Source organism: Vanellus vanellus (genome assembly GCF_965231255.1).
Source record: "Vanellus vanellus genome assembly, chromosome: 6".
Taxonomy (NCBI): Eukaryota; Metazoa; Chordata; class Aves; order Charadriiformes; family Charadriidae; genus Vanellus; species Vanellus vanellus.
This window is the reverse complement of record NC_138911.1, coordinates 79,831-94,849: the sequence shown is the minus strand read 5'-3', so window position 1 is coordinate 94,849 and position 15,019 is coordinate 79,831. Positions and strand designations below refer to the sequence as shown.

The 15,019-nt window shown below is 52.4% G+C and overlaps 1 protein-coding gene across 2 annotated transcripts; it reads right to left on the bottom strand.

The window, feature by feature from the left end:
* Positions 1 to 436: 436 nt before the first annotated feature.
* Positions 437 to 14,942, bottom strand: RIC8A (RIC8 guanine nucleotide exchange factor A). Of its 2 annotated transcripts, none has more exons than XM_082485335.1 (11): positions 14,869 to 14,942; positions 13,268 to 13,462; positions 10,170 to 10,217; positions 7,135 to 7,749; positions 6,468 to 6,562; positions 5,440 to 5,590; positions 4,653 to 4,748; positions 4,221 to 4,365; positions 3,619 to 3,763; positions 2,216 to 2,335; positions 437 to 1,684 (listed from the first exon to the last, which is right to left on the bottom strand). In XM_082485335.1, exons 2-11 carry the CDS (start codon positions 13,349 to 13,351, stop codon positions 1,564 to 1,566), a joined length of 1,620 nt encoding a protein of 539 aa, XP_082341461.1. In that variant the 5' UTR covers positions 13,352 to 13,462; positions 14,869 to 14,942; the 3' UTR covers positions 437 to 1,563. The 2 variants fall into 2 exon arrangements, with proteins under 2 accessions (XP_082341461.1, XP_082341462.1); XM_082485336.1 differs by lacking the exon at positions 14,869 to 14,942 and adding an exon at positions 14,618 to 14,761.
* Positions 14,943 to 15,019: the final 77 nt, after the last annotated feature.

Below are 15,019 nucleotides of genomic sequence, written 5' to 3'. Positions count from 1 at the left end.
GACCCCGCAGCCAAACGGTCGGCGAGGCTGGCTCGCACCCTGCGGGGGCTGCGCAGCAAACCCCTGCTGCACAGACAGAAAACAGAGCTGGTGTGCGCAATTCTCAACCATTACGGAGCATTCATAAAGGAGATGAGGAAGAGTCCTGTAAACTGCTGCACGCTGTGAGGCCCGAGGGGTCCAGCTAGGATTGCTTTGCAATCCTGAAGCTTCAATGCTTAGTTTACCTTTGGGATACTCCATTCGGTTAAACTTGGTGATCATGGTGCAGGGAAAGGTTCTGGCTTAGCCCCAGCTTAATGCTACAATTTTACCTCCCAAATAAGCCTGTGAAGTTCGGGGTGATTGGAACAGAACCACGTGCTCGACAGAAAAAGCCAAAAGATACTTCCTTACTTGCTCAGAGCTACCGCGTTGGATGAATCACTGCCATGCGCCCATTTGTCAGGTTTTCTTTATTCTAGCATCACTTTTGCATTCCTACTTGGGATAGTAAGTTTTGGAACTCTGGTACATGAGACAAACTGGAATATTTTCTTTAAAAAGAACAGAAAAAAAGAAAAAGACAAATCTAAGCCACAGCAAAGGACAGGACCAACACGAGCCCCTGGGTGCAAACAGCGGCGGACCTGCAGGAAAGCCGAGGCAGACACGGAGGCAGTAGACAAAGCAGATTTTGGCCTTTCATTCGGAAAGCACGAGGTGGGGAAAGGCTAATGCCCAAACCTGAACTCTGTGGTAACAGGAACATTGTGCAGTGCCAGAGACTCAATACCAGAGCGTTCCTGGCAGTCACCTGCGCGTTTCTCACCTGCGCCCAACAGGAATGCTGGAAGCTTTGCACAAAGTCTTTACTCTCCCCCCCTGCAGCACACACACCGCTGCTCCCCTCTGCTCTCACACACACACTCCTAAATCCACACACTCCTGGTTGCACAGACACCGTCACGCTCACAGCCACACGCAGCACACACACGCACAGCTACCTGCTGATGAAATGGATGCGCTACGCACAGGTGCCCCACGGACACCGCTCCCCAAGAACTGCTGTGAATAACCGCTCAGCCCTCTCCTGCAGTCCCACCTCCCCTCCTGCGTTCCCGGAGAGCGGCTCCCCACACACGGGGCAGCCACACGCAGCCACGCGCACGCTGACAAGCAGCCACACAGGCGTCGGCACGTACACAAGATGCTCCGCAGATTGCTGAACCCTGATGGTGCAACAGACAGATCCTCCCCCCCACCCTTCTTCCCAAACATCATGTCTTTAAAAAAAAAAAAAAAAAATCCTACTGGAAAGTCCTGGAAGCAATTTGGAGTGTGAAATCCTCAAGGCTGCTGACAGGAGAGACCAAGGTGGAGCCAGGCCATGAAGACGCTCTGGAAGGAGGGGTGGTTATGGAGCTGGGAGGAGGCAGGACGTGTTCCTTGTTGTGAACTGAGGGGTCCAGACTGGATCCAGATCCCACAGGGAGAGTCCCAGAGCCTCTGGGTGCAGCACCAGTTCTGGAGGGAGAGTGGACGGAGGCTCCGCAGCTCTCCGAGGCTGGAGCAAGGTCTGGATCAGTCCAGCCCCAGGTCCGAGTCGGACGATGACCTCTCGTCAGCCATATCACGGATGGCATTCTCCATGGGGGCCAGGTTGCCGCTCGGCGTGATGCCCATGGGCTGGATGACTTGTTCTCTGCAACCAGGGAGGAGAGGGGGAGACGGTAACGCAAATTTGCAGCAGACAACACAGGAACAATCAGTACTACAGCAGAAGTGTGGGGTTGTGGAAACCGCCCAGAGGCAGCCCAGAACAATGCCAGGCCACCACTTAGAATCTTTTTTTTTTTTTTTTTAAAAGTGGGGAACAGTTCTAGCCATAAAACCTCCAGCATGCGCAGCCTTGCCAGGACAGCGGCTGCTCTTCTTACTCAGCCCCCAGCCAAATCTGATGAGGCAGCACGTGCTTGGAAACACAGTGCAGGCACATAGAGGAATTTTGCAGTATGCCACGGTGCCAAAGTGTGTGGGGCTTACAGTGCCTTCCCCTGTACATAATGGGGCCCAACTTAAGGAAATATTTCCCCATGTACCTCACCCACTCTCTCTTACATCCCTTCAGTTCGTGGTGGCCTTGGGAATACATTCAAAGAAAGATCCGTGATAAACATAAATGACAGACATGCAGGTGCTAACGCAGATGTGAACATACACAACTGTCTAGTACCTGGACAATTTGTCAAACATGTTGACTAACTTCATGGCTTCATATTCCTTCTGCTCTTCAGTCATCCCTTCCATGGGGTTGGGTAGTTTCTCCTCGACGCGTCCTGTCACAGGGTTAATGCTGCAAGAAGAATAGCGAGGCCGGGGCAAAGGAGAGCGGTAAAGCAGAGGAGTGACAAAAGGGCTGTTTAGAAACCTTTTTTGCCTCTCCTGAGCAGAGGAGCAGAACAGCAAGGCTGGTTGTCATTGCTGCTCATCTCATTAGCCCCACATGCTACCGCAGCGCAACATGGTGCTTCCAACCTCTTTCTGTATGCCCTACGCACACTTGTCCCCCTTTACAAATCCCTCCCCTTTCTCCAGTGTGAGCAACATCCCCATCCTGCCAATTCCACAGTGTAGTGCACAAGGGCACACAATACTACTTCCCTCTCAGGAGGCAAAAAATCTAACACAGGAAAAAAAAAGCCCCCAAACCCAATCCGCAGACCACATTGAACAGGATGCTAGATCGTACACGGAAACACTTCTTTACGGTTCAGGTGACAGAGCACTGGAACAGGCTGCCCGGGGGGGGGAGGGGGGGGAAGTACCCTTCTCTGGAGATGTTCAAGACCCGCCTGGATGCAGTCCTGAGTGATGTGCTCTGGGCAATCCTGCTTTGGCAGGGGAGTGGGGCTGGATGGTCTCTGGAGGTCCCTTCCAACTCTGAAACTCCGTGATTCCGTATGGGACACACAGCTGAACACACCCCTCAAGCTCTCCCTGCACACCCCTCATCCTCAAGTTATCACTACCCACCGGTAGGTAAAGAGAAAAAAGAACAAAAACACAAGAACCCAGCAAACAAATAAAAAACCAATGAACCAACCACCCACCAACAAAAAAAAAAACATCTCACTCCAGCAGCACAGGGCTCCGGAGATGGAAGGATTAACTGGCACTTCCAACCCCGCTGCAAGAAGGGACCACCCTTATCCCAGCACACAGTAAAAGCCCACCACCACACTGAGACATGCAAACGCCAAAAAAGGGTACAAGACACGGATTAGAGAGAGATACTGCCACGTGCACACCATGAACAGGTCTGGTGCAGAATGGGCTCTGGCTGAAGGAACCCACTTGGCTCTAGAGGCTGTGCCCAGCTGCAGGGACCAAACACAGACACCCGTGACCACCCACACCACGAGCAGCTCGGCCAGCTCGGCGTTTCACCCAGGGAATGGGTAGAGAGGGTGGAACAGGACATCAAAGGTAAGGGTGAAACTGCTAAGTAATGCAGAAGGAAATGCACATGTGAGAGCAGGACAGGGGAGATGGCAGGTAGGCAGATGAAGAAAGGGACAGAGCAAAAGGTGGTGTAGGAAGATGGGTGCTATAGATAGGGGGAACAGACTTCTTTACTTGGGCTTTGCTTCTTTGTACTCCTCAGTGTCTGTGTCTTCATCTTCCGAGTACTCTCCCTCTTCCCGACCACCAGCCATGAGGCCTCGTGCTGCCAGGAGCCCGGCTGCATTCCCATAGCCCGTGTACTTCACAAACCGCGACACTGCCAGGAGAAGGGGAAAGAGACCACCCTGTGCTTCCCCTCCTGCCTCTCCGTCCCCATCTGCTCCTGTGTGACCCAACAGCAAGATCGGTGCAAGGCCACAGAGACCCAGAAGTGCCAACGCTTCTTTGAGCTCTGACAGGGAACACGGCTCCCACAGTATGCACCAGGAACGGCAGGGACAACACCCACGGGGTGGGGGGCTCAATGCGGGCCAGGGTGGCAGGGTGTCCTCCAGCAGAGCTTTTCGCTCACCACTGGCAGGAGAGACAACAACTCCTTCCCAGAGAGCACTCTGATACTCTCCACTTTTCCCTACTCAGCATATCTGGCCCAAGGGAAGACAGAAGTTCCTGTTGGCTGCAGAGGGTCACCATCCCACGCTCTCGGGCTTGCCCAGAGGCCAAGCTCCAGGACTCCCTGTCACCAAAGCCCACAACAAGCCCCTGCAACTCACCGCTCTCCTTGCAGAGCACGAAGAGGAACTCTGCTGCGCAGTGCTTCACATCGGTGTCAATGTGGGTCATCAAACGCACCAACTTGTTCCGCAGCAAGTTCCCCACCTCTGGCCGATTCCTCACGTCCCGGAGCGGAGGTAGCACCTACAAGGCCACAGTGAAGTGTGACTGGTGAACTAGAACAGCTACAGCAGGTCAGACAGAGGAAAACATACATGTGTTTTAGAAATCAGCTAGAACTAACAAATCCACAGACCGTGGGAGACGTGGAAAAAGTCCTGTGGGTACCAAAGGCCTTAAGCACCCGTGTATCAGATCCTAGTAGAGAGGCAGAGGAGGTCTGTTTGGAGGATGGCAATAATCAGGCCGTTTCCTATTCTCCTCTCTCCTCAGTGCAGCATCGTTCAACTTTTGGCTGAACCACCGCGTACCTTCGCCTTCAGGAACTTCCTCGTCTGGCGGTGGACTCGGGCACTCTCGGTCAGCAGGTTCAGCACAGGGGTCAAACTCTCCTTCAGCTTGTGTCCCTGCAGAAGCATCCACAAAATGAACAGCACATTAGTCACACTGAGCTCAACTTGTCTGTCTTGTGGTGAACAACGCAAGTACAGACCATCAGGGAAACAGATGGACACCAAAGCTTTCCAGCCTGTGCTACAGGAATTTCAGTGCTTTGTCACCCCTCAAATCGCGGTGTTCCAAGCCCTGCTCTGCAGCACGGCAGTGCTAGAAATAGGCGTGTGGGGCATCCAGAGAGGAGAAGCGCAGTGGTGAAAATTGGAGGCCCTCTGGCATAACTCCAGAGACTGAAAACCACAGCCAGCTTGAAAATAATGCAAATTCATGCTTCCAGAAGCTGCCCACCAGATCGCTACTGAGTTGAGTGAAACAGAGCACCGATATTTCCATGGCCCAGCTAGTCCTCTACTGTTCAAGCAATCGCAGTTGTTCAACTTTATGCAGTCCATAAAGCAGTGACGCAGTCACCTTCCCAGTTGACAGATGTTGTTTTAGTCCTACCAACCATAACAGTTTTGCCTCTGCTAAAAACTGTCCCTTCTATAAAGGGGTATCTCCAAACTAACCGTGCCTTGCTGGTGCTCCTGCGGTGTTGGCACTCTGCTTTCCATGGCTGAATGTAGGCCAAAGGAAAAGCGCCCTGCAGCACACCTGCAAAAATGAGCAGTGACGAACTCGCACAGCAGCCGCACAACTCACCCTGTCAAGGCGTCGCTCTAGGAAATCCAGCAGGATGCTGACTGCGTCCATGTTGACACCCATGTACTCAAGTGAGCCTGGCCGGACTTTCGGGGTCAGGAGGACATCCAGACATTTCAGGGGCAGGTTGCCCAAAAGGTTAACCGTATGACTAAATATAAAGAGGAGAAGAGAAGTGAACATGTGGTCATGGATCTTTGTTCACTGAAGTTCTTCAGCTACCCAGAAAGGAAGGTTCATTACTAGCTTCTGGGAACATGAGGACCCTGAGATCCAAGTTGTCTTTGGACTGCATCCCAAGCTCCTCACACCACTAAAAGGGAATAAATTAAACTGCTTTTTGGGTAGTTGAACTATTTGCTGGGAGTCCAAAGAGACTTCGGTGACAACTGAGAAACCACGGATCTCGTCAGAGGCCGAGTAGGACCAACCTGGATGGTCACAGGTCCTTCTCTAGGATCTGCTGCTGCATCACTCCTCCTCACCTTGATGGTCAGCGCAATACATTACTTAGGATTCCTCTGACTATAGGTTTCTTGGGGACAGGATGGTGTCACCTGCTCAAAGCTGACACCCCTGGATCAATAATGCTCAGCAACGTGACACAGGCAATTTCTCAGCACGGCTCAAGAGACAGACAGTTAATTAAGGCCAGCCCATGGACTCTAATTAAAAAGTACCAACATCTGCTCTGGCAAGTTGCCCACCGAAGTGGCTGGCAGTGTCGAGAAGGCCTGACGCAGGATATTGAATACAGCCCTTGGGGTCAGGCAGGCCTGGAGAAAACGCTTCCTCCTGCAGGCCGGGAGGCTGTGGCGTTGGCCGACATGACCCGTGGGAAGGGCAGGGCTATTTCTGAGCGCTAGCAGCATGAGGAACCTGCAGGCCAAACCAAAGACGCTGCTTGTCAGCAGTGACCTCAGCAATCCCCAAAGCAAGCAGAGGACGTTAATGCCAAGGTCAGAAAGGATCTGCCTTGGGGAGACCTGTTTCTAGTGAAGATCACAACCTAGTTATCTAACAAAGACCTGTGGAACTCCTCTGTCCGGTCCTCTCCATCAGCAGAGATCATGAGGCAGTGGCGCAGGAGGGCACCCAAGTGCCGGTACAGAGCAGCATCTTCCTGGCCCCAAAACAGAAAATGAAAACCTTGATCAGGAAAGGGGATCCTCCACACCCCAGAGCCTGCTGCCCCTGCAGCCCACAGCCCCGTCCCTCCCTCCACACAGTCTTCCTGCTGCTCAGTACCTTTCCCCTCACTCTACAACACTGAATCAAGGGTGGGAAGAGGACCCGAAACAGGCCCATGGATTAGCCAGAGATCTTCTCCATCACACCTTCTTGTGACCTTGTCCAGAAGGTGAAAGAGTACCAGACAACATTCAGAAACAAGTTATCTGAGGGCTCCACCGTCTCACTTGCACAATGAATCATGTCATTACGAAGGAAAACTACCCAACTTTTAAACTGTAACGCTCTAAAAGTCTTAAGGGTTAATAATGTGTTGGATAGAGGCAGTGCTCTAGGGAGGAAGGTCCAGGCACACAAGTCTCTTGCCACCCTTACATGTACTGGGGGGCTGCGTGAGGGACAGTATGTAATACGAGGAGATGCCAGCGGAGGAGAAAAAACAGTAGTCAAACCACAGCCCAGAGACGCACAAATGCAGTGGGGTGGGACACCTAAGGAGCTCACCTCATCCACCTCCCTCTTGCTGGAATCAAAGGTGATATTGAAGAGCACTTTCAGGATCTCCATGGCTCGCTCTGTCTCCTGCCGAGGCAAAGGTGGGAGAAGTCCCTCCTCAGTGGCAACTTCATAGGGGTCCATCCACTTCACACCAAGGGTCAGCTCCAGGGTATCTGTCATCAGACTGATGCCCCTGAGCTCTTGGGCTAGCTGCTGCCGGATGTCCACTCTCAGCGCTGTCAGCAGGAACAGGAGACGCAGGTCAAAGAACTTGACCTCATGAGGAAGACTCCTCTCATTGTACAGTTTGATGCGCTTGGCCAGGCCCACCACCAGCCGGGCTTCAGCTGTCAGCTCCTGTGCCCTTGGGCTGCTGAAGACAATGTTGCAGAGACATTTGAGGGATTCCAGGATTACATCCAAGTCTGGGACCTCCCGGATGAGCTCCTCTGAGTAATCAATGCCAGCATGCCTGGAGAGGGTCTTCAGGCCTTCCTTGGTGGTGAAGGGGTCAAGGCAGTATTTGTCCCGGGACAGGATGCGGATGCTTTCCAAACATGTGACCTGGCAGGATGGCTGCAGCTCTCTTTCCAGGAACTTGATCAGCAGCTGGGCCATTTTCTGTGCGGTTGGAAACAAGTAATGGCTCATGCATTAACACTTCACAGCATACCCCCACCACCCTGTAATGCTCTGCCCTGGAAGACACAAGTGTCACCTAGAGATGGGTCTGCTCACAGCTCTGGTTCAGGTGTGCACTTGGAGCAATCGGGAAGTATTTGGCTCCAGCATCTGATCCCGACCCAGTTTGAGCAAGGACGCTTAGCAAGAAACAAAGAATGGCTGGGAGAGGGTACCAGATGTAAGGGGAGAGCAAGAACAGGCAACTGCTACTATTGCATATTTTAGCTTCACCCACGGTTATGATGGTTCAGGCTAACAGGGTGTACTTGACAGCTGCATTAAGCAAAGAGAGGGCAGGGAAAAAGTGTCCCTTACGGCTTCACTGAGGAGAAAACACCAACTCAACAGCGGTTCTCTACTCCCACCCAGAGCCTTAAGATTAGGGAAACATCTGCTTTGGGTGCTCCAGAAACAGACTGAAAAGGCTGAGAGATCACAGAATCACAGAGTTTCAGAGTTGGAAGGGACCTCCAGAGACCATCCAGCCCCACTCCCCTGCCAAAGCAGGATTGCCCAGAGCACATCCCTCAGGACTGCATCCAGGCGGGTCTGGAAAATCTCCAGAGAAGGGGACTCCACCACCTCCCTGGGCAGCCTGTGCCGGTGCTCTGTCACCCGAACCGTAAAGAAGTGTTTCCGTGTATTTGAACGGAACTTCCTATGTTCTATGCATCAGAAAATCACCAAAGGAGAGTAAAAGGACCTAAACGAGGTGAGAAGAGCACATGATGCCATAGGAAAGGGGGTGAAAAGACCTCGTGAGATTCAAATAAGTAGTATCTCCCTAAACCTCAGTGCTGTCTGGAGACCTACTAGCCCAGATCCTCAGTAGGTACAGACAGGCAGAGCTCCACTAACACCAATTCATAGGAGCTGAAAATCTAACCCTTGTGGATAACAGCATCGTATGTGACAGCAGGCAACGGAACAGTACAAGAGCAAAGCTAACGCTTCACACAACCAGAAGCAGCTTGGTTTGAACCACATGTAGCAACACTTCACATTACACTAGTAATCCGCTGCACAGACATTCACACCTGGGCAAGGTAAGAACTCACTAGATCTCTCTAACGTAACACCATACCAGAGCACGAGTCTTTCCATGCGTGTTACAAGAGCGAAGGAATCCAAGACTGCAAGGTTTGCTATCGCTCAGTGTAACTGGCTTAACACAGCTTAATCAGTTATACTTCAGAATAATAAAAGGACTGAGGGAAGAAATAAAGAAAAAATGAATTTTAGTCCTTAATGTGAGGCTGGCAGAACTAAATAAGCTTTAGCTCGTGAAGTATGCCCCACAGTCACACCCCGGAGAAGTGAGAAAGCACAGTCATTCCTCTTCTCCTTCCATACGAGGAGACAGAGACGCGGGAGTTAAAGATACAGTCATCAGTAACCAAAGCCTCTGACTGACTCAGGTTAAAGAGATCTCAGAGCGTGTGCCCAGGGCTAAGTGTTCAGGACTGAGCACCAGGAACTAGATGGTGACGCTCGATTCATATTTCATGACATACACCCCAGAAGTGGAGCATCCCAAGGCTGTGCCTGAATTCTCAGCCTGTGTGACTGCCCCAGCTTAAACAGCAAGTCAGTGCAAGGCAACGACCTCAGTCTTGTGCGATCCAGTCCTACACATCAGGCTGTACCTGGAAAAACTTCACGCTAGCATTAGCTGGCAACAATATAAAGAGGTGCCGTCCTCCACCCTGGCTGCCTGGTCCACACTTGCTGCGCTAACACAGGCATTAGCGCAATCGACCAATGAACTGGACCACAAAACTGATCCAGCTGGAAAATAATCCAGGGGAAAAAAACAAACACACACTACTGTTATTCTTTAGGCAGATCAGCCCACCAACCACATGCAGCCACGCAAAGGTCTGCCCTGGCACTTAAGAACTGCAAGAGAAGAAATGAACAGGCAGGAGTGTTTCTCTCCGCTGAGTGCCAGATTACGCCAGCATTAACTATCTGTTAATGTACAGCCTCGATCAAATCCTGCAGCTGCCTCACAGCAAAAACACTCACTGCCTAGAGGCTTGCACATTGCTATGATCTTTGCCGAGCAGACTTACACCACAAACACAAAGGATCACACTTTTTATACACCTGTGGCTGAGACTATATGCATCACGGAACCCAAAGGGCTTGCTAATGCTGGAAGGATGCTGACCTCTATCCTAAAACACCAACTACTGACGGAAAAACTGAGGCCAGATGCTCCAAGCACACCATTCCCTAACCAAGTTAATGAAAAACCACACATTTCTTTCCCTGTAGGAGCTGCTGGACACGAGTACAGAGCAGCAACAGCTTTACACACCTGACTAGAGGAAGAAAGAAAAGAGTGTGCCTACCTTCCTCTCCTCCCGCTCCTCATCGTCAAAGGTGAAGCACTGAGATTTCTGTGGAGGCAAAACAAAACCAATCAAAATAAGTAACAGGTTAAAAATCCACAAAACTGTTTCCCCCAGCCAGGGGAAGGCCATTCAGCTGGAAAGCAGCAGGTCTGAAAACACACTTCAAAAGCAAGCACATCTTCTCAAGAACAGTCCCCACAGGCACAGAGGCAGGAATCAGCACGGCAAGGGGTGCCACAGCGCTTAGAGAGGGCTACGGGTTTGTAACAAGCAGCGCAAGCTCCTGAGGAATAAGACAAGAGGAAAACTTCCCTGCCACTGAGGTTTTCGCTTCAGTCCTGCCTTTTCTTTCCAATACTGTTCCCACCTAGGCAACCCCAACAATGTGCTTCACACCTTGGGGGAGTGAATCTGGTTTGAAAAGCGCAGAGATGGACCGTGCCACCAGGTCTGAAGTGCTGTCCATGACTGAGGTCCCCGCTATTCTGCAGGTCCCCGTTTCTCTTTCAGCCCTGAAAAACATCCATGATGAATATTCCCCACTGCCTTCTTCCGCTGGCTCTACGGTGGAGGCTGAATGCCACAGCCAAAGCTGTGCCCATCTGACGGATGGACTTATTTTTAAATACTGCAGCAGTAAAGCGGGTATTCATCACAATCTAAATATCCCGTAATAGCCAGTAATTCCTCTGCTCAGTGACACCAAGCTGTGCCTACACATTTCTCCCCTTGATATCTATTGTTCCTTTTCTGGACCAAAAGAAAGTACTGTTTCCTTGTTACTTGCGAACACATCCCTGTGGTTATTCAGGTCATGTTCTTTAAACACAAGAGACCCGATATCTACATCTCCATCACATCCCTTTCCTTAATAAACAGTCCTACTCTTTTTTCATGGGAAATATTTCTGGGTTTCTCACTATTCTGGCTGTTCTTCGATGGACAGTCTCCTTTCTGGCTACATCTGCTGCCAATGAACCGGACAGCGGAGGAGACCACAGGCACCCTTGAGCATCCCATCATTCACTGGGAAGTGCTGCTTTTCCCATTTACACCACAGGAGCATCTGGTCCAAGTTTTGAGAACACAAACATTTAAAATTCATCAAATGCTAATTATGTATGTATAGATACATCTAGATCTAGAGAGATATGTGGATATAATTGTATACATGTATTCTCCCATCATTTTCTTAGCACTCACTGTCACCTTTTATGGAGTTACACTGCTTACACTTACTGAGCTGCTCAATAACGGTAATTAGTCTTACGGCAATCAATCATTCTTATACTCTGGACTTCTCTTGAGTGATCACAATTTGTGAATAACCCATCTATACGTCTGAACAGTTGAGCTCATCTCCCACTGTGTTATCACCTTATGAGATGTCCCGTTGCCTAACCCTGCCCGATTTCCTGCCCGGCGAAGCCCGGGGCTGACTGCACTGAGCTTTCTGCCATCGCAGGTGTTCCCTGACTCCCTCAACCCTGCAGATGTAGTCTCCCCTGCCCTTGACTGCCTTTTTTATGCGCTGCCAGTTCCTGTCTGCGTAAAAGCAGAAGATACAATTTACAGATTAACTGTGTCACAGACCCCAAGATCCCAGGGATGGCTTTAGTCTTTCTAGCCCAGAACAAGCCATGACGGACAAAGCAGTGCTGACGCGCTACTTGAGAAGCCTCAGGGTGTTGAGGCAGGACAGCTGTCCTGGAGCGCTGTGCCAGGGGCTGCCCTCTACTACTGCAGCACCGCGAGCGGATCCCTGCTAAGGCTGTCACACCACATTGCGATGAAGTGGCGGTTCAGTCCCGGAACCGACGTGTTCAGCAGACAACCATGCCACTTGTTCTTTTCCCATCGCATCCTCTTTGCGGGCTCCAGTAATCTCATTCATGCATATTTTTGCCAGACCTGTGGTTTTGCTTTAGCTGTAGTTTATTCCTAGCAATCAAAAATTGACTGTGTATGCAGTAGCGAATTAAAATATATCCCCAGAAAAAGGCTAGAGTACCATCAATTTTTACAGTAAAAAATGATGCAAGTAAGTTGCTTAGTTTATCTGCAGTTTCCTCTCCGATTGCTCCATTCCTCCTAGACCGGCTGGCAAAACCACTGACATTCTCACAAGTTTCCTACGCGTGATACACTGACAAAGGATCCAGATGAAGGAATTCGACAGAAAATAGTGTGGTTTGATGCCTCAAGCTGGTTACACATCCAGCTCCGCTGGTCCGCTCCTTCTTATCTAATATGTCCCCCGTTTCAAAACCGACTGCTGGAAATAGTTGCACGCTCTCCCTCTTGCACACTCGTGCAAAATACTCACAGGTTTTCCCCGCTGGCTTCCCACCTACTCAGGAATGGTGCAGAATGAGTCACGGAGATCTGCAGGGCCAGCCCTACCCTGGTGGAAACCCTCTGAAAGAAATTTCCCTGACAACCAGAGTCTCTCTCAAAAGGGATTTACCCCCACAGATAATCTTTTGCCACTGCGAAGCTAGAAACACTTCCACCTCTGCTTCACAACCACTATTTTTTTTTTTTTTTATATATTCTACATTTATTATTTACTTCTTATCCTCAGCTTTCAGATCAGGCACCTGTATGAAATTCCAGCCGCCCATCCCTGTCCACCTCTAATGATCTTTTACTTGCAAATCACAACAACCGTTTCACCTGCAGCTCCTCCCCAGGCCTAAGTCTTATTACCTCCAAACCTTGCCTTAACGTAAAAGCTCCTTCTACTCGGTCTTCACACTGATGTTTATTTCCCTGCCAGGTTTTACTTGGGATCTGGATAATAACAATAAAAAAAAAAAATCCTTTCTACATGCTTTACTTCCAGTATACAAAGGAACCAAGATAAAGAGGCTGCTTAGCTGCTTCCTAGCAAAACATCAAGCAATAAACCATCTGCAAGTACAAGATGAAGCAGTCTGTAACATTTTTATGGCAGTAACACACACACAGATGCACTCAGAGGAGACAGACCGGGGACAGCCGGGTGGCACAGAAATCCCACAACGCGGCCAACCTGCTTCCAGGCTCGTAAACAGCAGCAGCTGACGTGAGGCAGAGGTTTGATGCTCACTCACCTCCTGGTTGTAGATCTGAAGCACCTTGAGAACCGTGTCTTGCTCCCCGCTTTCCACGGTGGCTACCACAGTCCTGAGCTCCATTATCTCAGCAGCTCAGCTACAGCAGGAGGTGAAACCGGGAGGAAGGGGAGTGAGGGGGCTTCCTGGGCTCCTGGATCACGGCGATGCAGAAGGACCTCGACACACAGACACCTGAGAGGGAGAGAGACAGGCGTGGGGAAAGGAAGGAGGGGAAAAACCAAAACAAACAAAAAAACCCCAAGGGAGACTGCTCACGCGTTTGCGCCCATAAAAGCAGAGCAGATGGATAACTTGAGTAAAACCAGCAGCCAGCTTCCTCTCTCCCTCTAATCCTCTTCCTCTCTTTGCTTTTCAATGTTTAATATATGCCCTCCCAGTAAAGCACTCAGGGAAAACCTTCCCCCCACCCAGCCAGGGGATTAACACAGAGCAGATAACAGCAGCTCCCCGAAATAGCTCTCTGCCTCCTCCTCCCCTGGCTGGCCTGATTTCTGGTACTGCACGGGGGGGGGGGGAATCCAGAAACATTCCAGTGGAGTAAAAAGGAACGGAGGAAAGCCAGACAGAGCAGAAAGCATCCCCCTCGCTTACTTCAGGTGGAGCTACCTTTCCAGGGGGTGAAAATAAAGAGACCTTTAGGATTTAGCGTCAGCGGCTGCCCGGCGCGGCCCGTGCCCGAGACAGGCTGCGCAGCGGATTATGGCAGACGGGCGGCAGGCAGGGCGGCAGGCAGGGCGGCAGGCAGGGCGGCAGGCAGGGCGGCAGGCAGGGCGGCCCGCGGCCCACCCGCGCTTCCACCGCGGACGACGACGCGCTTCGTGATACCAATGTAAACGAGCAGATGCGCGCAGAGACGCGGGCGGTGAGATTACTCTGGGCACAGCGGCGAGTTCAACAGCTCGTAGCCCGCAGCGATGGAAAGTGACTCCCGGCGGCGGAGAACGCGGGCGGGCGCCGGGCTCACCTCACGCCGCACCGCGGGCAACGGCCGCGGGGCCTGTGCCCCGGGCAGCAGCGGGCCGCCCCCCGCCCCAGCACAGCCCGGGGGGCCGGGTCGGGCCCGGGGCCCAGTCCTGCGGTGCGGAAGGCAGAAGGCCGGGAGAAGGTGCGGGGCCGCGGGCCGACTGCTCTCCCTTCTCGGGGGGGAACGGCAAGACCAGGTGGCGGCGTCTGTCCCCTCCACACACCCCCTCGGCCCCGCTCATTCCTCACGCTGGCACCTCCTCCCCTGCCATTTTTTACATCTCTCAAAACCCCTTCAAGCCCTTTTTTTTTTTTTTTTCTTTTTCGTCCCCAAACCCACTCCGGGTGAAGCCCTGGCGGTACCTGCGGCGCGCAATCCGGGGGAGGCGGCCGAAGCAGGCGGGGGCCGCGGGACAGGGGCAAGAACCGGGACCAGGCCCGACCCCGGCCCGCCCGGGAGCGGGGGGGTGGAGAGGCACCGCGGGCCTCGGTCCACCCGCCCGTCCGTCCCCAGCCTGGGCCCCGCGGGGAGGGCCGGGGCGGGGGAGGCAGCGGGGCCCGGCGGAGCGGGGCGGGGAGAGGAGAGAGGAGGAGAGGGGAGGGAGCGCCGTTACCTTCCTCTCCGCCGCCCCGGCTTCCTGCCTCATTTCCTGGCCCCGGCCCTGGCCCCGGCCCTCCCCGACGGCGCTCCGCGGGGCCGCCGCCTTGCGCCCGGGGCTGGCCGGGGGACGGAGCGGGAAGGGACGGAGCGGAGCGGGCCCGGCG

Excerpts from the sequence above, each read along its gene's own strand:
- RIC8A (XM_082485335.1), bottom strand. The coding sequence starts at position 13,351 with ATGGAGCTCAGGACTGTGGTAGCCACCGTGGAAAGCGGGGAGCAAGAC. Across the intron at positions 4,749-5,439 it reads TAGAGCGACGCCTTGACAGG|GGACACAAGCTGAAGGAGAG; the intron begins GTGAGTTGTGCG and ends ATGCTTCTGCAG. Across the intron at positions 3,764-4,220 it reads CGTGCTCTGCAAGGAGAGCG|TGTCGCGGTTTGTGAAGTAC; the intron begins GTGAGTTGCAGG and ends TTCTCCTGGCAG.